The sequence below is a fragment of the Chanodichthys erythropterus genome, chromosome 15 (assembly GCF_024489055.1).
Source record: "Chanodichthys erythropterus isolate Z2021 chromosome 15, ASM2448905v1, whole genome shotgun sequence".
NCBI classification, from domain to species: Eukaryota; Metazoa; Chordata; class Actinopteri; order Cypriniformes; family Xenocyprididae; genus Chanodichthys; species Chanodichthys erythropterus.
Window position 1 is genome coordinate 20,769,049 of NC_090235.1, and position 24,986 is coordinate 20,794,034.

The following is a 24,986-nucleotide window of genomic DNA, read 5'->3' on the forward strand; positions in this document are numbered from 1 at the left end:
GTGACATGTTATATTACTATGAGAACTACGTCCACTGGAGGGTAACGTAATCAGCGACAGGAAATATAATATATAAAACTGACATTTGGATATTTGACTTAACAGTGACTAAATGTTTACTGCACACATAGCCTACTGAGGCGAGTGACCCAAAATTTACCCATTCTTCCTGCTGATGCTATCATTTGGCTCTGCAGTGAGCACTACTTGGAGAAAACAGTGAGGCCCAGAAGTTCTGTGGACTCCATCTTCTGGCAAGATGTGGGAATTCATGCATCTGGCCTGTCCCAATGCCCACACTTGCTGTCTTTGCAATTGGCCACTTGTCTAAGTACTTACATGAAGTATTTTTCTTGTGTTTGGTCCAAATATTCAAGCAGGTGTGAAGACCGCAAGTATTTGTTGAACTTTTGATTACTTGATGGGACATGCTTATAGTGCAAGTAAAGTTTTACAGAGTTTTATTTACACGTTTAGATTTTTTAAAATACTTTGAACATTAAGATACATTTCTAAATGTTCAGTAGTGTCTGTGTACTGTAACATACACCACAATTTAACTGTGGTACATCTAATGAAGTGATAAAAAAGCAGTTGTAAATTATTTTCGTCTCTGTCAATAAAATATGCAACACTTTGCATTTTACTATGAAATTTAGGGTGAATTCAAGTTGAGTGGTACACTTTTTCCCAGTCATCTCAATGGCAAAAAGTGTCCAATCAACATGAATTCAACCCTATATGTAATATCTAATTCATTTACCTTACACTGAAATGTTTTCCTGTATATCTGAGCATGTGAATTCCTGAACATGATGAATGATGGGATACTCTTAACATCAAATACCATTCCAAAGCAGTAAAATAGAGTGTGAATTTAGTGTTTGTTAGACCTAAGACAGTCTTTCGCACGCACTTCCTGTCACTCGATAATGTCCACTATGGTTTTGGACACCACTACAAATGGCTCCACAAATAGTGCACTATATAAGGGTATAAGGGTGATTTTGGACACAACCTTTATCTTTAGTTTAGTAGGGGATTGTGGAATTGGCTCCCACTGAGTTAGGTCAGAAGTGGGTGCTTTCAAAAAATGTACAGTAGCCCTCTTGAACCTCATGACGTGTTAATACATGTGAGTGAAGAAAAGAAACCTGTTCTGTTTTGGATTGGCAGGAATGCTATTTGGTATTGTATTTGCTACAAAGTATGGCATTCAATGTTATCTTTTCTATGTAAAAATCTACATGTTTGGATTCTCTACAAATACAAACATGCCAAGTTGCTGTGACTGCCTTTTTATTTGATCCAAAAGTGAGAAAGATTTTGCCATCTAAAAAAACATGTCATAGCTAAGAACAGAGGAAAATAAGCTCCGTACGGTAATTCAAAATAATATTTGCAAAGACAAACACCCATTCTTTGAATAAAATAGAAAACCCATTTCATGTTTTGAAAATAAACACATTAAAATCCTTTGCTAGTCAATTTAAGAATTAGAAATCAGGCAGGCATCCAGAATGTCCAATTAAGTCAGACATCTTTTTCAACATTAAAGCACTTAACTCATAGAATAACGTGTTTCGGAACATCGGACATGCTTTATTTTCAGAACTTTTCACAATTTATTTAAACATCTCACATATACAAAATAGGTACAATAAACTTTGTTGTGGTTTGTTTTGAGAGAGGCCTCTGCAACCCTTTAAAATGGACGAACTGTGCTGTCAGTATTAACACTGGGGGCGTAAAAGATTGTAATGCCTGAACAAAATTAAAAAAAAAAAAAAAAATCCGAACAAAACTCTGAGAAAACAAAAACAAATGAAACAAAAAGTAAAAACCAGACAAACATCAGGTTTAGGAATATTCCACCTGCTTAAAAATGGGGTTATCAGGGGGACCTGTGCAATATTCCTCAGAGACAATACAAAGTAATACAGTAACAGTGGTTTTCTCCACAGCTGCATGTTTAGCACCATATAATATCACTGCTTCAAGTATTGGAGCACCTTTGAAACAGGACAGAACTTGAAGCCTTAGTACCAACTTGTGACAACTAGGATGTTGATTATTATTTTCCTTTACACATGAGGTAGTTTAAACCTTACGGAAATTGTGGTTTTAAACTTCCTCTTTGGAAGATATACAAAGACCACAAAGTGATGTATACTTTCATTGGTTTTATTACACTTCTTTTATTTTACAAAATGATGACATGTCCCATAACATGGTGTTATCCCGCGTCTCTTTGGGCTGCTGTATTAATTTGAATTGCGCAATGCTCCGTTCAGTCCATTGGTCCTCTCCGATAGAGCCCAGCTTAAGCAAGTGGATTTGCAGAAAAAAATCAGCATTCAGTATAAAAAACACAGAAAGAAGGGCAGAGATTTTTCTTTTTTCTTTCTTTCTCTTGTTTAATTTATCATGAGTCTATTTATTTGAAACAGACTGGGCCAATGTCCAAACCAAACTCTTGATCTGCGCCACCAATGTCCAAAGGTGCAATGTCGAGGATGGGAAGGCGAGATGGTTTATTCGTTCTGTATTCAATGACTGTCTTGCTCCACTGGCCAGTGTGTCTCTGCAGGGATGCAACAAAGAGACAAAACATGTTAAGTGACGTGTTTTTTGCCAAAAATCAAACTGTCATAAACATGCTGTGATGTAAAAATGTAATTGTGACAGTCTGTCTCACGTGCATACAGAACACTATCCTCTATGACTATAATATTAATATATTTTTTGCTAACTGGATGAAGAGTTTGTCTGTTTAATCAAAGTGTAAAAAGAGAACTTACACTGCAGCCATCCTCTAGGACGCTGAAAGTGAAGCGGCTGTTGCCCTCCGCCCTGAGCTCCACATCGTTGGAGCCCTGCAGCAACACAGCCTTCTTCAGGTTTCCATTCTCAGCATCCATGTAGGCGATGCTGTTCTTGCAGTGGTAGGTGATGTTCTGGACTGCCTGGTTGGCCAGCAGGCGCATGAAGGCCAGCTGAGTAGCCATGGACTGTGGGCTCAGGGTCTCATCATTGTAAGAAAACTGAAAAGAGAATGGCAGAATGCAACCTTCAGACTGCTTTCTCTTTATAAATCTTGAACAGTAATTTATTTTGTCCTTTCTGACTTCCCCAACGGTTGTGAAATACTGTCACTTACCTCAGTACCACCATTGATGGTCTCGCCAAACCAAATGTGTTTCTTCTCCTGGGAGCTTCTGTACCAGTTCTTTTGTGGGATGCTCTCGGGGTGGGGGTGGATGCAGGTCTGTCCAGTAGAAAAGTCGCAGTAAGCCTTGATGGCATCCATGGTGCAGCCCTGGTTGGGGTCGATCCAGTAGAAACCTACAGGGGAAGAAAGCAACACAGATAATTAGGGAAAGTCAGAAGCAGTAAGAGTGTTAGAGCTACTGGAAAAAGAAAGACCTGAAATTGCTTTGGTCACTTACCGCTGCTCCATTCTGGGTGGCTCAGCCTGATGTCGCGGCAGGTACGAGCAGGGTTCTTCCTTGAGCCCTCAGGGGAAAGCAGATTCTCAATCTGAGTGTTCAAGGACTTGATGGTGGCATCCACCTCATAATCCTTGGCCCTGAGAGAGGCCTGGTCAGCTCTGTACTCATCATAGCCACCAGATGTGTCATATCCACCACCAGCTTGGCCAGGGGGTCCGGGAAGACCAGGAGATCCAGGAGGACCCTGCAGTCAAACACACCATTGATTAACTACATATCATATTTATGGTTACAACTTCATGTTTTCTCTACATTACATCTCAAGGTAAGGTATGGTATTTTCTATATTATATGTATTCCATGTATTTGTTTTCTTTTGTTGTCTTATTGTTCAGACTTAGTTGTCTCTGGAAACATGAATTGAAAAATGTCAAAGAAATACTCAAATGTATATTTACTTACAGCAGGTCCAACATAACCAGGAGGACCACGGTGTCCAGGGGGTCCAATAGCACCAGGCATGCCATTTGAACCATCCTTACCAGGGGGACCATTAGGACCAGCTGGGCCCTGAAGACAAATTGCAGACAACAATTATGCTAATTTCCTCAATTTCATGATAAAATCTTAAGTCTGGAGAATGGGAAAGTTTCTTACTCTTGGACCAGCAGGACCAGCAATACCAGCAGGGCCACTGTCACCAGAAGGACCCTGTAAGACAGTTACATTTGTTCTAGTTCTGGAGTCTTTTATGCTCAATCATTAATAATCTGTTCTAACAGGAAAAAGACATTGAAGCTTATCAGCAAAGCTACATTGGGCCACTTACATTGGGTCCGGGCATTCCCTGCAGACCAGGATGTCCACGAAGTCCCTTCATGCCTCTTTCTCCTTTGTCTCCAGCAACACCCTTCTCACCACGAGCTCCAGAAGGGCCCTGTTAAACAAGAGAGACACAGGAAGTAATTAAAAAGGAAGAAACTTTCTAAGAAGCTATTTCCTGGGTCACTCTGTCTGACACACTTACAGGTGCACCTCTTGCTCCAGCAGGTCCAACAGGGCCAGCAGAACCAGAAGGTCCCTGAAGGGTGTGTAAAGGAGAGATTGTTTAGTTTATTTGTTTATAATTCAGTAAATGCTATGGTTTTGTTCAGTGACACATACAGATTCACCGCGGTTTCCGGGTCTGCCAACAGCGCCTGATGGTCCAGCGGGTCCAGGAGCACCAACAGGTCCAGCGGATCCAGGAGAACCAGGCTCACCACGATCACCCTGGCAGTTGAAATAGTCCAGTTCAGTTACTTTTTGTCATTTATATATAACACAATCTGTTCTGTTAATAAAACTTTAAGATTTATTACAAGACAACAGTCATACGATAAGCTAGTGATGGACCAATATGGATAAATGCGTTGTCGGAATTCATATCAGAGCTGTATACCTTAAGGCCAGCAGCACCAGGACGGCCAGGAGGTCCATCATTACCAGGGCTTCCCTACAAAACAACACAGAAGCATATGTAAATATTGTATAAAAAAAAGTACCCTGCAAATTCTTAAGATGAAGTAAAACTGTTACTCACCTCACGTCCAGCCTCACCCTGAGGACCAGTCATACCGGGCATGCCAATGTTGCCAGCAGGACCACGGGCACCAGGGGCACCAGCAGGGCCAACTCTTCCAGCATCACCCTAAAGTACACAAAAAAATCATCAATATTTACCTTGTAACAAGTTAGTTTGACCTGATTGGACAAAATCAGGACATTGTTCAGTGCACTTACAACAGCACCGGGGCCACCAGGAAGACCACGGTCACCTCTGGAGCCAGGAAGACCATTGAATCCCTGAGATCCCAGCTGACCCTGAGGCCCAGCAGGTCCAGGTGCTCCCTATTTTTAAACGGAACAAGTTTATCATGAGACATGGTATATACTTAATACTTTGCAATTAACATGGTCTGGCTTGTTCAACTAGTACTTACAGGTGCGCCAGACTCTCCAGGAGATCCCTTCTCACCAGCAAGACCTGGGGGTCCAATCATTCCATTCTCTCCTGGGGGACCAGCAGGGCCAACGTCACCACGAGCACCACGTGGGCCATCCTTTCCAGGAGCACCAGTGGGACCAGCAGGTCCAACAATACCCTAATGGTTGGGAAGAAAACCAGATTTCATGTGAGACCATAAAGATAGCATTATATCTTGAAATGAAGCAAGCGGAGGATCTGAAGTTTTAGGTCAGAACAAGTTCATTTATAGTTATCTGATATTACTCACAGAAGGACCAGGAGGTCCAACTCTGCCAGCAGCACCAGGGAAGCCAGTCAGACCCTAGGATAGAGCCAGAAATTCATGGGTCACATGTAGTAAATGTCATACAACAAAACAAATGAAAACTCCATAAACTCTCATAAAAGCATACTTACAGGGGGACCACTGTCACCACGGGCACCAGGTGGGCCAGCAGGACCAGAAGGACCCTAAAGACACACAAGACATTTAATACAAGTTCAAAATCACAAAAGAGGTATATAAATCCTTGCTTGGAAGTGTTGACTAGAAATCCTTGACTGAAACATCATTTATCAATACTACTACAATTATACCCAAGAAGTAAAGTCTCAGTTAGGCACTTTTCTTCGACACTTAATGTGCCATATTAAATGTAGTATCAAACTTACGAGGGGTCCAGTATTGCCAGCGGGACCAGCAGGGCCAGGGGGTCCAGCGTCACCCTTTACACCAGCAGGTCCTTTCTCACCTCTCTGTCCAGTCTGACCATCAGCACCCTACAAGACACATTGTCTCCATGTCAGTTTTCACTGCATGTCTGTTCAGAGTTTTGAAAAAAGCTGATTTGGACTTTTAAATTTAATGTATGAATTGCTAAGAAGCATTCTTTAGTAGCAGACTTTAGCAGAATTCATGTGGACTTACAGGGGGTCCAGCAAATCCGGAAGGTCCAGCAGGGCCAGACTCACCACGCTCCCCCTAAAAGACAAGACAAGACGAGCATGAATAGCAGCTTATGAACAGTTATTTTTTTCTAGTCCGTTCCTCAATTTTGGACAATCTGTAAGATTGAAAGGATCATGGTATCAATGTGTGATAAATGTGACAATGTGTGATTAAAAAAAAAAGGTCATAATACTCACAGGAGCACCACGAGCACCAGCAGGTCCAGGAGGACCGAAGGAGCCAGTCTCACCCTGAAAGAGAACACAGAGGTAAGTTTGATCAAAATGATCTTCACAAATACTTTTTGTACTTTTGCCAGTCTTCCAAGTTAATTAACTGTCCCAAGTCCCAAGGAAGTACTTGTCATTCAAATCATTTTGGAGATCCATCAAAACAGTTCAGCTACATTCATGCCAAAAGTAGTCCCTATTCCATTTTTTTGTGAAGCTGTTCAAATTAATTAAATGAGGCCCATTTGTTCTAAATTTGTGAGAGTCCTAAAACACCTTAATCATGCTGAACAAATTTCACAGTACTTGACATTTAGTATGTTTTTGTCCTAAGAAATTAGAAGAGCATTGGACTTCCAGTCTTAAATCAATGCATTAGAATTTCAGCTGTTTTTACTGTTCAAAGCCACATTTGAGACCTAATGCACATCAATATATATATATATATATATATATATATATATATATATATATATATATATATATATATATATATATATATATATATATATATAAATGTATGTTTTGCACTTGTGCAGTGCTTCATGTGCATCACTTTGATGGAAAAGAAAAACACGTACATGTTTCTAATTTGTTAACACGTGCAAGTGGTCTAGAGCAGAAATGAAAATGTCCTTTTTTCCATTCACACTGTCATCTAAAAACAGATCTGTGTCATATTTGAGGAGTAAAAAACTGCAGCAAAGTTTAATCGCTGTTTATCATATAGTAAGAATCATACACTGTTGATCACCATTGTTAAATATTTCCAGAGATTGTAGGTGATAATCAAATAAAAAACAGTGAAAATGAATCGGTCGTATAATGGCATTAACCAAACTCCTGTTTTTGAATGACGGAATATTGTTTGAATTTTCCAGCAGAGGGCAGGAGTGATTCTCTTCATTTTAGCCATATTGTGACAATTGCAAGCAGGGGTTTCTTCAAGTAGTGGGTCAAGGAGGCAAATTACATGCCCCTTGAGAACTTCAAGAATCTTTTTTAACGTTCTGTTAGTGGCATGCCATTAAATATAATCATTTTAATGATGTCGCTTTTGATTCTCTGCTTTGATCACACATAACAGCTGAGAAAATGCTCTTTACCTTGTCACCATTAGCACCTGCGGGTCCAGGGGGTCCACTGGGTCCAGGAGCACCCTGCAAATTAAAGAAAAGTACCACAGAATCAAAATGTATGCAATTTTGTTATTAAATATAAAATGAGAAAAGGTACATGGTATACTTACACGGGCACCATCTCTTCCAGCATTGCCCTCTAGTCCTCTGTATCCTTGTTCACCCTGTGTATTAGATAAATGTTTTCAGTCAGATAGAAGTCATACAGGTTTGGTGTACAAGTACATCGAAAATTCTCACCATAGCCGTTTCATCATTATGGAGACCATGAGCTTTGCTCTAACGCATACCTTCTCTCCCTTAGGTCCAGGGGTACCAGCGCCACCACGTTCACCAGGCATGCCAGCAGCTCCCTGGTGTCCAGGGGCACCAGCAGCTCCAACTGCACCAGGCTCTCCCTGTAGAATACATATTTTGTCAGTTATACTCATATAAATGATCTGTCTGGATGATGTGTGGTAACACGTATATCTACCTTGTTTCCATCAGGGCCAGGAGTACCAGCAGGGCCACGAGCACCAATGGGTCCCTGAGCGCCAGCAGCGCCAGCGGGTCCAGGGTTACCACGCTCTCCCTAAACAGTGATAAAAGGTAGGAAGAACAGTCATTTATTTTCCTGAATGTGAAAATAAACATAGAACAAGAAATCAGAGATAGGTAGGTCACCTTCACGCCAGCAGGTCCTGATGCACCTTGATCTCCAGGGATACCCTGTTGAGAGATGTTGAATATTTGTAAATGATTTGCATGACATCCAATATTATGCAAGTGAATAACCGCATAAGCTGCATAGCAGCTGAGCTTTGAGAACAATAAATTCTCATTCTCCAATAAAATATGGGTAAAACATGCTCTAAAGTAAGAATTGACTCATCATCACCAAATATTCAGTGTTAAGTAATTTATATTTATTTTCATTATATATTGAATGCAAGATGTTCATCGTGACAAGAACTTACTCTATCTCCGGGCTTGCCAGCCTCACCAGCAGGTCCAGCGGGGCCAGGAAGACCCTGTTAAAGTTGAATGAGCGACATAAGTTGTTGAGAAGTCACTAGATAAATGGGTAGAATGCATACAAGACTATTACAACTTTATCTTATGCTATTTGACTATGACAGTGATTCCCAACCTTTGGTAAACCCAAGGGATACAAGGAAACCTTTTGATTTTGCTTTTGTCTGCATTGCTTACAATGGCCTGTGAACTAAGTTTTTTCACCCACTGTATTGATTGTTTTTAGTTTGAAAGTCAGTCATTGTAATAACAACCGCTTTAATAATATTTGTGATTATGCTAAAGGATATGCAGCGTAATATAAGTTAAAAGGAACATGTTTCTGGCCACATTTGCTGTAAATAGAGGGTACTCTAGCCCTGCAGATAGGGTTATGGGTGTACATAAGACAAGAAAGTTTGAGAAACAATTCTTAGATTTAACTTCAGTACTTTTAGCAAAGTTTTCGTTTGAATGAAGACCATATATAATCTTCAAAAAATGCTTGTAAAAGTTTCAGCAGGCATGACGTGACACTCACCTGGAAACCAGGAGCACCAGAGGGTCCCTGCTCTCCTTTCTCACCTGGGCCACCCTAATTGAGAAGACAACAATTTGTTAGCAATCAGAAAAATTGATCATGTGCTAATCCACATAGATAGTTTTTTCAGAAAATTTAAGATGGCCTACTTACAGCAAGTCCGACGGGACCAGCAGGGCCGTTGTTACCATCAGGACCAGGTTGACCCTAAGTGAAAAGTAAGGAACTGAATCAGAGCTGCTCAATAACCAATAATTTGCTCCTTGAGAATGATACTGATGAATAGCATATATTCCTCTCTCTCTCTCTCTCTCTCTCTCTCTCTATTTCTCTCTGAAATACTTACTCTCAGTCCAGTTGGGCCAACAGGTCCCTTCTCACCAGGCTTGCCAGCCTCGCCCTGCAAGGAGGTTTATTGATAAGCTCAATGATACTTTTTGAAGCTCTAAATAAAGATGAAATGCACAAAATAGAGTCATTACTTACAGAAGGTCCCTTAGGACCGGGGAATCCAATATTACCAGGCTGGCCTCTGGGTCCAGTTGGGCCAGGGGGGCCGGAGCGACCATCTTGACCAGCGGCACCCTAGAATATGGCATATAAATTGGTGATGAGTGCACACAAAGCACAATGCTCATAATATTACTAATATTTTTTGTCCTTGATTTCATTATAAATTTTTTTCATTGCATGTTTACAGAAATTACTTAGGGTAACTAAAAAATATAAACTGCGATTGTACTCACAGCAGGCCCTTCCTTTCCAGGGGGTCCAGAACTGCCAGGGCTACCAGGGAGACCCTTAAAAGATACAAGATGAAGGTGTTGTTTATATCAAGAATGACTTATCTCAAAATGTACCTGTAGAATTGTAGAGATTAGGTGCATTTCATATGTGTCTTGGTTTGTAATCTACAGATTTTCCTTGTCATAATGGAGTGAATAGATAAAAAGTAGTGGGAGGCTAATTGTGATACTCACTCTGGCCCCAACAAGACCAGGCTCACCAGCACGACCAGCATCTCCAGGAGGTCCACGGGCTCCAGGGGCACCAGTGGCACCACGGGCACCAGGCATGCCCTGAGGTACAAGATTCCAAAGGTTAGTGTTTTAAAAAAGCATCAGAACAATGTGAAACTGCATGGATTTTTAGAGACTATCATTGTGTAAATATGTTATTTAGTTTTATTTATTTTAAATTCATTTTTAAATGACCTTTAGATTAGTGATCTATGCTTTTCTAAAGCAGCTAAATGACAGTCAGATTGTATATGCACATATACTAGTGGGCAAAAGTGATGTCTGCCATAGAAAAATGCACATCTTCACCCTTTATTCAAATATTATTAAAAATTTGTTAAAGATTTTGTAAGCATATTGCATAGTTGTGCTTGTAGTCAATAGTTTTATTTGTGATAACGCAATGAAACATGCCAAATTGTGTGGACATAATTTTTGGCCAGGCTTTCATACAAAGAAACTATGAACACATGCAAAAACAAGAGAGAACAGCTAAATATACTGTTTTTTTCCTTTTTAGCTTTTTGTGTTTTATGCATTTTTTGCATAGTAATATTAAACCTGTAGATGTAGTTTGCCATTTTGCCAAATATAAGATATTTTTCTCATATTTTGATGGTTTAATCAAAATAGTAGGGTCATTAAAAAAAAATATCCTCTCCGGACAGCACTTTTGGCCAATACTGTAGTTTGATTCAATACAGAACAGGATGTTTAATATCACATGAACCTTACCATTGGGCCCGATCTCCCAGCCAGACCGGGCAGACCACGAGTACCAGCGGCTCCCTGCAAGAAACATGAATGTGCATAGATTAATAAAAATAAATAATAAAAAACCATAACCAATTACATATATGAGCATACTTTATGCTAACAATTAACCATAGGATCAAGTTCAATAGATGCATTATTCTTACAGGAAGAGCTCTCACTTAATCCACTGTATTCTTTTTTTATTTTCTGTACTTCTTGTACTTTTTCTTTCAGATCTGTTCCTCGTCCACATTTTTATTATTTTGTTTTTGTCCCTATAGTACTCTAATAACGATAGTGAAGCTTTTCCATTCTCTCTGTGACACGTGCAATTGATGAAAACAAGATCAAACTTACTCTAGGTCCACGCATTCCCAAGGGTCCAGTAGATCCCTGCTCTCCAGTTGGGCCTCTCTTGCCCTCTTCACCAGAAGGACCAGTGGGTCCCTGAGGACCAGCACTACCCTGTACAGGAAGCAGGCAAATAAGGAAGTGAACACGGGCATTCAGCTAGAGCACCGACTGCATGCTTTATAAAATATGTTGAGATGTTTGAAAGTGTGTTCACTCACAGGCTCACCCTTGACACCAGAATCTCCCTTCACTCCAACGGGTCCAGGGTCACCCTGAGCAGCAAAACAGTTCAAAGGTTAGAACATTGTTTTAGTGTTCCACTTATGAGATGTTACAAATCATGTAACAAATTAATTGTTAAAAATTCATGAATGAACAAAGAATAGACAGCAGAGACACCAAAATGAAAAACAAAACAAAAAACAGCAACAGAAAATGTTAAATTGGGATGATTTAGTAGAATTACCTTCATACTACCTTTAATGTATAATAAGTGATTAAAACTGTTCCTCGCTCAATTCGTGATTAACATCTAATCTCAAAACTATTTTCGTAAAATATTGTTTAAATAAAAACGAATGTATAGACCTAAAGACCTATGTTATTATGTTACTGTTGATCTATGTTCTATAAATTTGACTGCAAAATACTTCCATATCATGATTGTTGTGCAATTTTGGATCGTTGTGTAGGTGTGGGTGTGTTATCAATTGAAAACGTGTCCTTTTTAAAAATATAAACCTGAAAGCTGCTTTTTCTCCATGTCAGAATTTTTGATAATGAATCTGTTAAGGCCCGTTCACACCACTGTTGTGATAACCATAAAGATATAGTTCTAAAAATTGTCCTCAATGTAAAAGAATAGCAGAGTTCACAGCACAGCTATATCGATATAGCTGAGAAAATGAAAATGAAATCATGAATCAAAATAGAGAAATGAAATAATTGGATTCACTTTCAGAATCGTTTTTCCAGCTGATGAATGATAAAAATAATTGACAGCCAATTAGAATCCATTTTGCCTTAAACAGTTGTAACATTTAAAGCGGCAGATGACAAACCTGCAGCATGCGCTTAGAATAAACATAACGATATCGTACTTTGTCGTGGACGCTACTGTAGTTATCGTTACATTTATCTTTATATTTATCGTTCTTGGTGTGAACAGGCCTTTAAAGTTAACTTTCCAGCCTGTTTTTTTCTTCCAGCCAAAACCCCAAAATGGCTGCTAACAATTGGGTACATCATTAATACACATTGTGATGAATCACATGGTACTCACAGCAAGACCTCTTGGGCCAGAAGCTCCAGAAGGTCCCTGGGGGCCAGGGCCTCCTCTTGGGCCAGGGAAACCAGGGGCACCAGCAACTCCTGGTTGGCCCTGTGGAAGACATCAGAAATATATTTAAAAAACTAGGAAGAACTAACATTTAAAAAGGTTGGATACATAGCAGTGTTACTTTAAGATAAAGCACACTGCTTTCAAGTTTAGACAGTAGAGTAAATGCAATGTCATCTGTTTTACTATGAATTTTGACACTTAAGCTAGTTTGAAACTTAAAGGTACATTATGTTAACTGCATGTGTCTTCTCTGTTTATGTCTGTGATGGGTTACGCAGGTAGTTATTCAGGAAAAGAAAAAACACGGTTCGGAAGATGGATTCATGATGTGAAATACACCATGAACAAAAAAAAAAGTTACATAGTGTACCTTTAAAATACTGCAAAAAATAATTCTAATTTGGCAATTATTTACCATAATTGATTAGTACATTTCTTGTGAACATATTTAGGTAATATTTAGTAGTATAAAATGTATGGAAACTCACAGCTGCTCCCTTAGCACCATTGATACCGTTAGCACCAGGATTACCCTGTAAAAGTACAAAGAGAGACAGATTATTTTTTATATCATGAAAATCAGACGAATTTATCTGCAAACTATTTAAAATGCACTTACAGGGGGTCCAACTGGGCCCACAGCACCATTTGTGCCTGGCTCTCCTCTTTGTCCCTGAGGTCCAGATGGGCCAGAGGGACCAGCAGGTCCGACTTCTCCCTGTGAAATATTATTATAGACATTGTAAATTACAGATTTCAAAAGAAGGATGGTTGCTATGATAAATTAAGGAAAGGTATTATATAAGTAGAGCATGAGATCTAATCAAATGATATGAACTGCCAGTATTAGCTTATCTTCTGGCATATTCTTTTAATGCAGAGGTGTCTAATTTAGTTTTGAGCTGTCACTCATACCTTAGGTCCAGGAGCACCAGGGAAACCGGGAGGACCAGCTGCTCCCAAAGGACCCTGAGAGGAGAGAAGATGTGTTACTTCTACTAGAATACTTCAGGATTATGCCATAAGGCACATTTTAGGAGACAGGAGGGTCAAAGGGCAGCCAGTCCACTCACAGCAGGGCCAGCAGGACCAGTGTTGCCATCAGCACCGCGAGCACCAGCTGGGCCAGAAGGGCCAACACGACCTCTCTCACCAGGAAGACCACGACCACCCTGTGCAACAAGAGGAATGAGGTAAGAGCTGAAGATGAAGGGATGAAGTTGGTATGTATTGGGATATGCATTAAGCATTTTTATATGACTGAGTAAATTATAATATTTGACTTACTCTCTGTCCGGGGGTTCCGTTTGATCCAGGAGCACCATTCTCACCCTGATGAAAAGAGACAAACATGAGCCTTTAGAATATGACACAATCGATTTGAAGTTATTCATTAAATGCACTCTACATTATGAGTAATATTATCAATAATAATAATGCATGTTATTTTTATAACATCTTTTATACATAAAATCTTCACAAGTCAGAACCTAAAAAACAAATATTTTTTATGTAAAGCATTAGCAAGTGCACTTTCTTTCATGCATACATGAAAGTTGGCTTGAATTGCACTTTGATTCCACTAAACTGAATTACTTTATGAATTTTGAAAGCAGTAGGTTCATTTCTTTATAATCTGAGATGCTTTTTAGTTTTTAATATTAAAATATTATTATATTAATATTGAAGTTTTTAATATTAGCATCTTTGAAGCATGTTTTTTTTAGTTTGTGCTGGGTTTAACACTGTGAGAAACCCATTTTATTCAGTTAATATTTTGAAAGAAACTAAGTTAAACCATGTTTTTTGCAAAAGTAAATTGTAAAAACCTGATGTAATATTTTTTTCTCGCCATGAAAATAGCCACAGAAGCCGCCATGGCATTAAAAACAAACAAACACACAAACTTTAGGTTGCTAAACTTTTATATGATGTGTGATTATTACCTTAGCACCAGCTGCACCAGGCTCTCCTTTGCGTCCATCAAGGCCAGTGTAACCCTGATGAACAAGAAATCAAGATTAAGATGGCTACTAAGGAGATTACTTACAAAACATGTTCGTCTCTGTAAGCCCTTGAAACTACATGTTTCAGCTCTCACTTCAGTATATCTTCTATAAGAAATGTTGGAATTGATGGCTATCTTTTCGTCAGTAATCAACACTAAGTACTTACTCTGTGTCCCTTCATGCCAGGAAGTCCAGGAGTTCCGGGGAAACCACGAGCACCCTGTAGAAGAAAGAGCAAAGATGAAGCTCCTTACTGAGGTAGATACAAACATGCTTGATTTAAACGAAAAAGTCGATTTTGACGCCCTTACCTGTGCTCCAGGTGCTCCTCTATCTCCAGGTTTTCCAGGTCTGCCGTTGTTACCCTTGGAGAGAAATATAAAAGAGGAGGTCAGGAGACACAGCATGTATAAATTGGTGAAGTTAATGCATGGTCAAGTTATTGTTTCAGTATATTGTAGCACTCACATCTTCACCATTTTTGCCAGGAGGTCCAGGAGGACCACGAGAACCAACAGCTCCCTGTAATGAGATGACAGAGGGAAAAATCAGCTTTTAAGTTCAAAGGGCATTTTCAAACTGTGTGAAATAGTGTTGAACAAGAGTACTTACAGCTTGTCCGGGCTCTCCGGGCTCACCAGCATGTCCTTGGAATCCTTGAGGTCCCTATATATTCATGGGAAAAGGAATAAAGGAATGTCACATTTAGTTTTGTAGAGCCATAAATACTCACAGGCTATATGCAAATGATATTTGATGAAATTGAACTGATAATTTACTCAAAATCACTCAATTGTATTTACATTTTTATTGAGACCGAATCAAATCTACATTTGTAATTCAGTTAAAAAGAAGGAAATACTCACAGGGGCACCAGGAGGTCCAGATGGGCCTCTGGGTCCCATCAAACCCTGAGAAAGTGAAAGTGAAAGTAAACATGAGAGGCCTGAAAACTCAGCAATGGTTTAGCTGTTATGATGAATGCTGGCCTATCAAAAATTACAATCTTTGGACACTGCAACAGTAATACGGCAAAAAAAGTCTTTACTTTAGTACCAAAGTATTTAATACACAGTTAATATAAACTTCATATATTTAATATTAAGAGAAAGGATTCACAACTGAATGGACTGAAGCTGATATGAACTCACCATTGGTCCAGGGCCAGGGTCAGGTCCTTTCGCGCCATCATATTGAGCAGCAAAGTTCTACAAAAGTAATTGAGCAAATATTTATTTAAAAAAAAAACAGTATTAGAATATTTTCATTTTAAAATACTGAACTTAATATTCCACTATCATTAAAAAAAAAATATTTAGAAAGAATTGGAAGGCACAAACATTCTCTAAATGTGTTGTTTTTTTCATACTTAAATTATGAAACTGTTTCTGTCCTATATACAGCTCACAGCCATTTTGAAGCCAAGGTTCAGAGCAAAGGTTAAAGGTCAAATGTTAAATATGACTCGGTCATGGGTTAACGGGAGGAGCATGAGCCTCGAATATAACTACCTGCAAGCTTTAAACACCCAACCGCTATGTAAAAAACAGGTGTCTGGAAAAGTTTTTTTGTTTAAAAAAAGAAACTTACTCCACCAAGACCAGGGGGGCCAGGAGGGCCGGGAGGCCCAGGAAGTCCAGGTTTGCCGGGTTTTCCATCTGGTCCTTTAGGACCCTGTGTAGAACAAGTATAAATAACAAAATTAAGCTAGTTGTGATTGCTCTAATGTTTTAAAATGTGAGGTAAATCTGTAGTATTGATGTGAACTAGCCACTATGCTAATGTAGTGAAAGCTTTTTCCTGTCCATATGTCATTATAGATAATGATGCTCTGAAATGTACCATTTGGCCTATTTTAAATATAACTATAATGCTGAAAATGACGATATGAACTTACCCTCTCACCTCTGGGTCCTTTTGGTCCCCTGGGGCTCTGTTTATAGAAAAGTATAATCAGACAATAGGCTAGAGAGCTATGTTTTAAAGTAACATTTTATTGTCTCTTTATTAAGACCTTCATATGAAGAACACTTGCTTTTCATATGCATGTGCAGGATGCATTTTCAGGTTTGAGTCTGTTAGATATGCTACACTACACTATAAACATGAGCATAACCTTTGTATAACTGCACACTGAAAAGTGAATAAATAAATACAGGATTTATTTATTCTGTCATGTGATGTGCAGTAGCTCATATTAAAAGCATTTCTTGTGTTCTTCAAACTACAGACATGCAAATTAGTCTGCATAACGAGTTATAACATGCACTGTCCAGTAGATACTATTAACTGCATGCTTGAAATTAATTTGAGATATTAATGAAGGTAGCAACAGAGGTGCTTTAAGGAGCACACAGACCTCAGGTCAACAGGACAGTGAGCCTGTTCCACTGAAGTTCATGCTCCTTTAAGCACCTTCTGTTGTTGGTGATCAATACTGTTATGTGATATTCAGGTGAACAGTTTGACTCAATCCCAAATAATATGCCATATTTATGCTACACATGTCCACTTGAGGGAACTGCTGGGCAAAATCCACCAGGTTGGAGGAATTTCTGCAGCATGTTGATTTTGTTACTTTGAGTCCACCTCTTGAGCAGGCCATCTAAAAAGGTCCATTGTGCCCAGGCTGTCTGGTAGGCAGGATAAGGTGGTCTCTAGTTTCACTGACATTTGCTTGAGCCAATGCACTGTTTTCCTCCTTCCCGTCACAGGCAAGAAGGAAAAACCCAGAAATTCCGATAATCCAAAATGCTCTGGTGTATTTGAGATTGACCAAAGGATCTTTTCACCGAATATCATCATCCGTTTGGAGATTTGGGATCAGGTAAGATAAATATCTCTATTAATACAATTGAAATAACTTCATGCGAGTGTACTGACCGCTGTATGATGAAGATGGGGGTGGAGGAAGAGAACGGAAAAACAGAGAGAAAGGGGAAGACAGAGGTGATCGATTAGAGTTATGCACTCCACAAATTGTTGAAATACGATAACATTTATAAAAATCAGTCAGTTCTACTATTTATTATTCTAGGCTTCACTTAATGTAAGCATTTCAGAAGAATAAAACAATATTGTATATGTTTATGATAAATACAATATCCTTACATGCACAAATCAATGTGTAAAATAGAAATGACAGGATGAGAATTATGCCTTTTTATTATTTTTTTTGCATTGTTGCTAAAATGAGAGGATCTAATTTTAGTAGGCCTGGATTTAATTTTGTGCATTTGTATGTGTCTTTTGATGTAAAACCGTAAAAGATTAATAACTTGCAGTTAAATTTGTTCTTATGATTGAACACCTGTACGAATGGATGTAAAAACTGTGTAGTGTCTAAAAAATTATATCCCAAAGCATAAAATTATTCCTAATTAATATATTTATTTCTGTACTTAATTTACTAATTAAGTACTGATTAATTTGAGTTCAAATAAAGTAATAATAGTACATTTGAGTAAGTGAATTAACAAATATGCAATCTTTTGATTATATATATATATATATATATATATATATATATATATATATATATATATATATATAAATGTGTCCAGTCCCATTGTATATATAATACTGTATTGATATATTTTTGAATGTATTTATTGATTTATTTTAGCAAGTGAATGACATGCATTGGAGGTTGTCAGATAATACTAACCCTATAGAGGTTATCAGGTATTGTTTACATGCTTAGGCCTTCCGGTTGCAGTGCCAACTGTGACACCCACTGAACTAAAAAGTTTTTATCCAGTAGGAGCAGCTACGTGTCATGTCGTTTATTCTCCACCAGGTGGCGTATTTGACTTCCCAGTGATGACCTAATGCCACATTAAATGCCAAATGTTGTTTTCTAAAGATAATCTATAGAATATTAAAAAGTAAGAATATTTTACTAAATCAGCTCGTTTTAAAACACTTTTGTGTTTTAGAGGCATAATTCTACTTTATGATAGGCCTATATTTGAAGTCACTCTGCATATATATATATATATATATATATATATATATATGTCTTAACATTTGGATATTATTTAAAGTAACAACTGCTGCTTTTTACACTGGACAGAGTTAATTTAAATAAGAATTTAAATCAGTAAATTTGATATGATGTTGCTTAAATGAGTTGTTACAGACTTCAGCCGGCAGGGGGCAGATTTTACAGAACCCCCCCCCCCACCAAAATAATTAAAAAAACACTCCTGGAGTCTGGGACAAAGATGAGGTACAGCGCCCTGACCATAAACTAAACACGTTTAAGCAGCTGTCCGTCTATATTTACATTTTAAACTTTTTTGATAATAGTTTTTGATAACTATGCCATGTGTTTCCGTTTCTCAATCGCAACAGATGAAAATATCCAAGACCACGAAGTATCCATTAAAAAGATCCGCTGGATTTTACAGTGGAAAGCCAAAAGGAAACGCCTCAATTCTTCAGATGTAGTTCTAGCTTTCCTTGAGGTAATTTCCCAGCAAGGTTCAACCAAACAAGCGGAGCAAATCCAGTAGAAGAAGAAAGAAAAAGCCTTAAGATCCTTGGTAAGACAAAAAAAAGCAGATTTCAGACTTACATTGACATGATGCTAGGTACGAAGTCACTGCAAGCAGCAACAGAATCCTGGTATCCACAAAGCTGAGCATGTCTAAACCGACATGCAGACTCCTTGTGCTGCAGTGCCCTGGTTTAACTCAAGCAGGCATACAGTTGTGGTATAAACTCCAAACTTAGCAGGAACCTGCTGCCGTGATGCTAGAATAATAAAGAGCAACCAGCCCTATTTATATGGCAGGAGGTTCCCTTGACTGCGTGTCCAGAGTGAGCCCCCAAACCAATGGGAGAGAGAGAGTCTATATGACTCTCATCCTAGCACTGCCCTCATCCCTGCCTCTCTCTCCTCTCAGACTTTGGCAATGCTCTGACAATGATGACGAGTACAACGTTTTAATTAGATCCATTCTTTTGAGGACGTGGACATGGTCGAGGTTTAAAAGAGAAAAGCTTTCCGTTTTTCTCAGGCTTTTCAATGGGATGGATGGGTCCGAGCGCGTCAAGCGGACACTTGGCACATTTTGCGCATTTGACGCATCTTCATAATGAGCTTCTAACCCCGAATAAGCGGGAGATATAGCCTATCTAACTGAAGAATACTCGTTTTGAGTCAGTCTTTGACACTGAGAAAACACACATCACTATCATCAGGCCGTCAATGTGCGCGCGCGTTTGAACGAAACTACTTTTTTTGCACTTAAATGCATTTGCAATGTAGATATCACACACTGAAACATTTTTCTTTTTTATATGCAGACTATTAATTATAAAAGCTGGCCGCATTGTGCAGTTAGTGTTGTTTTTGCTTTCAGTAAAGCTTTTGTAAAGTCTGTGGGTCAGTGACATGGCGATCTTTTTTCCTGGTTATTCAGAGTTACATTAAAAATTTAATTCAGCCAAAAATGACTATTCTTCAGCGATGAAAGTTTTTAGGTTATGAATAAAGGCATGATATTTTTGAGGTGCTAAAAATAAGTCTGGGTGGAATTACTCAGAAGAAGTCAAAAAATCATTAAAGGACTGAAATTGTTGGAAAAAGAAAATTTTTGTATTCATTTATAATTTTATTTTTATTTCTTAAGAAAGTATGCAGTGGAGCATATATATATATATATATATATATATATATATATATATATATATATATATATATATATATATATAATATGCTCCACTGCATACATATATATATTCTCCTGCAAATCAGTGTGGAAAAGTCAGTGTGACATAACTGACATGCAGGAAGCCATTTTGTTGTCATGTGACAAGAAAAACAGTGATGACCCCTTAAGACCCTTATGACTTAAAAAATATTACATTGAAAAATATTACATTGTCATTTTTATATTTAAAAAAAAGTCATGTTTCATCTGATAAAGTAAGGCCAAGAAAGACTGAAAAATATGTTTGAAATGTTTAACCCTCATTCTAGCTTTCAGTGAATTTGATAAAAAAAGAAAAGATTTCAGTAACACTTTATTTCAGTGGTCCACTTTAGACATTCTGCTAACTTACTTTGCATGTCAACTAGCAGTTATTAGAGTATTAGATACTGTCTGCTTAATATCTGCTAACACTTTTTTTTTTTTTTGATGCTTCCAACAGACATTCTACTATAAGTAACTTTGCAACTACATCAACTTATTCTACTAGCCATAACCCTAACCTAACAGTCTACTAATACTCTAATACTCTACTCCAAACTCTTGCAGAGTTACTTATAGTTAGTAGAATGTCTAAAGTGGACCATCGAAATAAAGTGTAACCATTTTTATCCACACATAGATGACCAACTGGCTGGCTTTTTTTCCTTCATTTTTCAAACTCTTGCTGTAGATTTTTGCTGTAGACCTTTACTTGAGTTCTCTTTTAGACAGAAGAGTAAAGGCCGGTCTGAGAGATCTAATTTCAGATCCTCCTTTCTCAGTGGCCACAGGACCAGACATGTCTGCAGCCAGAATCCACCACTTGTCCTCTGCAGAATGTGGCGTTTTAAAGCACACAGAACCTTGGTGGCATACATTTACTGTGTCTACCAGTGTTGCTTTACAATCTGAAATTATTACCAGATTGAAACCATAAATATGAGTATGCATGTGCTTTAAAGCTTTTAATCATTAATAATATTTATCTGTCTGTAGCCCCATGTACACTAATTAAGGACTGGTTCACACAGAATGGATTTTTTCCATTCCGTTGTGCTACTTTTCCATTCTTTTTCTATGTAAACACAAGCTAGATGGATGTGTTCAAAATCGCCCCCTATACCCACATTCTCCCTTGAAGGAGAATAAGAGCTAATTCAGACACTAGTGCGTTGAAAGGGCTTCCACTTTTGCATAGTTTGTGCAAACCTGCTGTTTAATGGCAACTCCAGTAGATATGAAAATATTTATCTTGAACCTTGTCATGGAAACTATGTATAAACCTTAATTGATAATTAAAAAGGAATTTATACCTGTATGAAATTACGCTGTACCCACATTGGATCAGCGGTTTGTAAAATGAATGGATGGATGATTCAGCTGCAGGCGCCAACTTCTGGCAATACGCTGGAATTTATTTGGCACGACACTCGCAGTGCATTATGGGTATTCTCTAGCCGTTGAGCATACACTGATTGTACACTCATTATTACGGTGCATTGTGGGACTGAATGAATGCACTCAATAATGTCAACGATGGTTTTGGACACCAATACAAATGGCTGTCCTCTCAAATAGCGCCCTATTTAAGGGTATAGGGGACGATTTTGGATACAGCCGCTCAAAAAATGCATCTCTACACCTACATGCGTTCCATTCCACTGACCTGCGTCTTGCATTTTTAACAACAAAAACGCATTCTGTATGAAAACATGTTTTTCCTGCTAAAAATGCAATGAAAAAACTAGGTCTAGAGACACATTTATTTAAAAGTTGAACTTTTTTTAACTTGAGTGATGCGTTTTCAGAACGCCTGTCATGTGCAAGATGGGAAAAGTGTCATGCGCAATGGTTAAAGATGTCCATCTAGCGCGTTTACTCTGAAAAACAATAGTTCTGTGTGCACAGCCCCTGAACTAAGAGCATCAGCTGTTTTTGACTACATGATATTGTAGTTTACAGTAATGCTCTGTTGTCAGTAAACTGCAATTGGTACTATTATAAAGAGTATTGAAGATGCAATTGTGTTGTCCATGAACACATGCTCACTAAACACTTCATAATGATTGAGCAGATGCAAGTGCAAATAGCATTAGATTATATTTGTGCAAATAGCTAAACAACATACTATTTTCAGTGTATATGATTGTATTTATTAAAATCATAAATGGATGCTGCCTTATTGGGACCTTTTTTTATATCAGCCTGCAGTAAATGTGTTCTTGAAGTACCAGAAAGAGAGTTACTGTTTTGGGCACAAAATGAAGCTATATTTGGTGTAAATAGAAACTCTGTAATGATAACTGATGTGAAAGCATGTTTGTTTTCTTCAGTTTAATAAACTCCAAGGTCTGTTAGGGCCCACCCACTGTTTAAATAGTTAATTGGACAGGATGGGAAAGTTCATAGACTGCGAGTACTTAATTAGACCCCTCAGCAGGACTGTAACACACTCACACCCATTATTGTCATTAAGTGTTAATGACGTCTGTACAGGCAGATTCCACATGCGTTTGACACGTACTCTTTCTGTTTAAGTAGGAGACTCTTTCTGGGTTTTTAAAAATTGTCAGACAACCATTTTTACAGAGAGATTTTATGGTCTCCTATTATTGGCAAGTTCTTGTCGGTCATAAACTGTGGCAAATAAAAAATATTGTGAATATACATTATACTTATTAGGGCTAAAGAAGCTGAATAACACGTTTTCGCAAAATGGCGCTCCACTATTTCTTTTCCTTAGGGCTTCACTTCTGTGTGCCAGAAAAATATTAGTCATAGCTGGAATGTCCAGGCAACTTGCTTGTAGTTAAAGCAGGGAAAGCATTGAAGGGGAGGAGCATATGAGAGCAAATGTGTTTCAGAGATGGCCAGGCACTGCAGCATGTTCAGTCAAACATGGAGTTCAACAGATTCAAGAGAGACTAGATGAAGATTTGAGAACAGTGTTTGAGAAGTGAAGTAGTGAAGTGGAAGTTGCTGAAATTACATTATTCAATGTTTCTTATATTGTCAGAAGTGGAATAGGTTCTGAAAACTCCTACTATAAAAGCATTATTAGATTTCTTTTTACCTACATAGAAAATAAAAGCACTTGTCAACTTTTACCAGTCATCTTGCTAACTTGAAAAAGTGCCTACACTGTTAAAAAATAAAATAAAATCTGTAAAAAATTGAAAATAACCAAGACATTATCCAGTAATTTTTACAGACATTTCCATTAACTCTGAAACACAATGCAATGAAGTTCAAAATTCAAGATACAGGTAAAACACCTGTAAAAAATAAATATGGAAAATTCCAATTTTAATATCAAATTAATACAGTACATTGTGCCATATTTTTATGGATTTGTGTGTGTGTGTATTTTAAGAAATTTGAGTGCATGTGCAAATGTCATCACTTTAAACTGCATGTTATGTATGAAAGGAAATAATAACAGTAATAATACACAGTACAACTGCTTTCAACCCAACGGCTGGGTTAAAAATGTAATTAAAAATTATATATATATATATATATATATATATATATATATATATCTATCTCTCTCTCTCTCTCTCTCTATCTATATATATTGTATTGCACCTTTTATGAAATTATTGATTAGTTACATTATACATTTTGTTTTACACTCTTTAAGTAAAATGGATGAAAATAATAATAATAATTATAAGAAATTATCTTGTATGGTTCAGCAAACTGTTCAATTTTCCACATTGAACAAGAATAGCCATTTGTCTGAAAGGTGCAGAGCATCCTTTTATTTGAATTCCATGGCTATTTTGCATATTTAGACTGCTCTAATTGGCCTTTATGATATAGTATGTAGTCATATGCCTATTGTGTAGTAAAATAATATATAATAAGTCATACTCATAATAGAACCCTTGATTCAAACAGTTCTGAAACAAGGTAAAGACTTAACTTAAAGTTTGTTCATACACAATTCACTTTCATGACATTATACCCAGATCAAATAATATTTGAGATCTCTTTTGTGATGTTGCTTTTCAGATGTTGCTCAGTTTTTATTGTCGGCCATTTTGCACAACTCTCCTTTTTCCACTGAGGTCTCCAGACCGATCTGCTGGTTCTGTATGTCGTTGGATTCCAGATGTGCTTAGCTCAGGCATCGTGTGATTGGCTGCGTGCTCAACCCAGTTTCCGCGTCTCAGATTTCTCCACATCCAGAGGCAGAGCAGAGGAGGTACATGGACCACAAAAAGCCTCATGTTAGAGTTTATCCACTGTACACCTGCCAGCTAGCTGCAACATGATCAGAACAAGACTATCATACCAGTGCGGCTGTCACAGCATGTAGCTAATGCAGTCAGACACAAGTGTGAAAACCAAATGTAAATAATGTAGGTTCACAGGTAAACTAGGAAGGAGGCCAAGAGACAACTTGAACAAGAGAACCCAAATTTATTTAGTGTTGTATTGTTGGCATTGTATGTGTATATAGCTCTTGTATGCAAAGGGACTT

The 24,986-nt window shown here is 38.0% G+C and overlaps 1 protein-coding gene across 1 annotated transcript; it reads right to left on the reverse strand.

The window, feature by feature from the left end:
- Positions 1 to 1,387: 1,387 nt before the first annotated feature.
- On the reverse strand, positions 1,388 to 16,459 carry col1a2 (collagen, type I, alpha 2). The gene is made up of 47 exons (XM_067411523.1): positions 16,386 to 16,459; positions 15,947 to 16,003; positions 15,662 to 15,706; positions 15,408 to 15,461; positions 15,264 to 15,317; positions 15,107 to 15,160; positions 14,962 to 15,015; positions 14,733 to 14,786; positions 14,074 to 14,118; positions 13,860 to 13,958; positions 13,702 to 13,755; positions 13,406 to 13,504; positions 13,275 to 13,319; positions 12,727 to 12,825; positions 11,663 to 11,716; positions 11,448 to 11,555; positions 11,070 to 11,123; positions 10,296 to 10,394; positions 10,062 to 10,115; positions 9,802 to 9,900; positions 9,662 to 9,715; positions 9,469 to 9,522; positions 9,316 to 9,369; positions 8,738 to 8,791; positions 8,445 to 8,489; positions 8,254 to 8,352; positions 8,069 to 8,176; positions 7,889 to 7,942; positions 7,746 to 7,799; positions 6,607 to 6,660; positions 6,389 to 6,442; positions 6,133 to 6,240; positions 5,878 to 5,931; positions 5,729 to 5,782; positions 5,435 to 5,596; positions 5,235 to 5,342; positions 5,035 to 5,142; positions 4,894 to 4,947; positions 4,617 to 4,724; positions 4,480 to 4,533; positions 4,282 to 4,389; positions 4,110 to 4,163; positions 3,915 to 4,022; positions 3,450 to 3,696; positions 3,161 to 3,345; positions 2,802 to 3,044; positions 1,388 to 2,584 (listed from the first exon to the last, which is right to left on the reverse strand). Exons 2-47 carry the CDS (start codon positions 15,947 to 15,949, stop codon positions 2,438 to 2,440), a joined length of 3,813 nt encoding a protein of 1,270 aa, XP_067267624.1. The 5' UTR covers positions 15,950 to 16,003; positions 16,386 to 16,459; the 3' UTR covers positions 1,388 to 2,437.
- Between the last annotated feature and the right edge of the window lie 8,527 nt (positions 16,460 to 24,986).

What these genes read in the sequence shown, in the direction of transcription:
- col1a2 (XM_067411523.1), bottom strand. An exon ending in TGGGAATGCGTGGACCTAGA is followed by an intron (nt 11,124 to 11,447) that starts GTAAGTTTGATC and finishes TGTTTCTTGCAG; the next exon opens with GGAGCCGCTGGTACTCGTGG. An exon ending in CCGGAAACCGCGGTGAATCT is followed by an intron (nt 4,534 to 4,616) that starts GTATGTGTCACT and finishes CACACCCTTCAG; the next exon opens with GGACCTTCTGGTTCTGCTGG.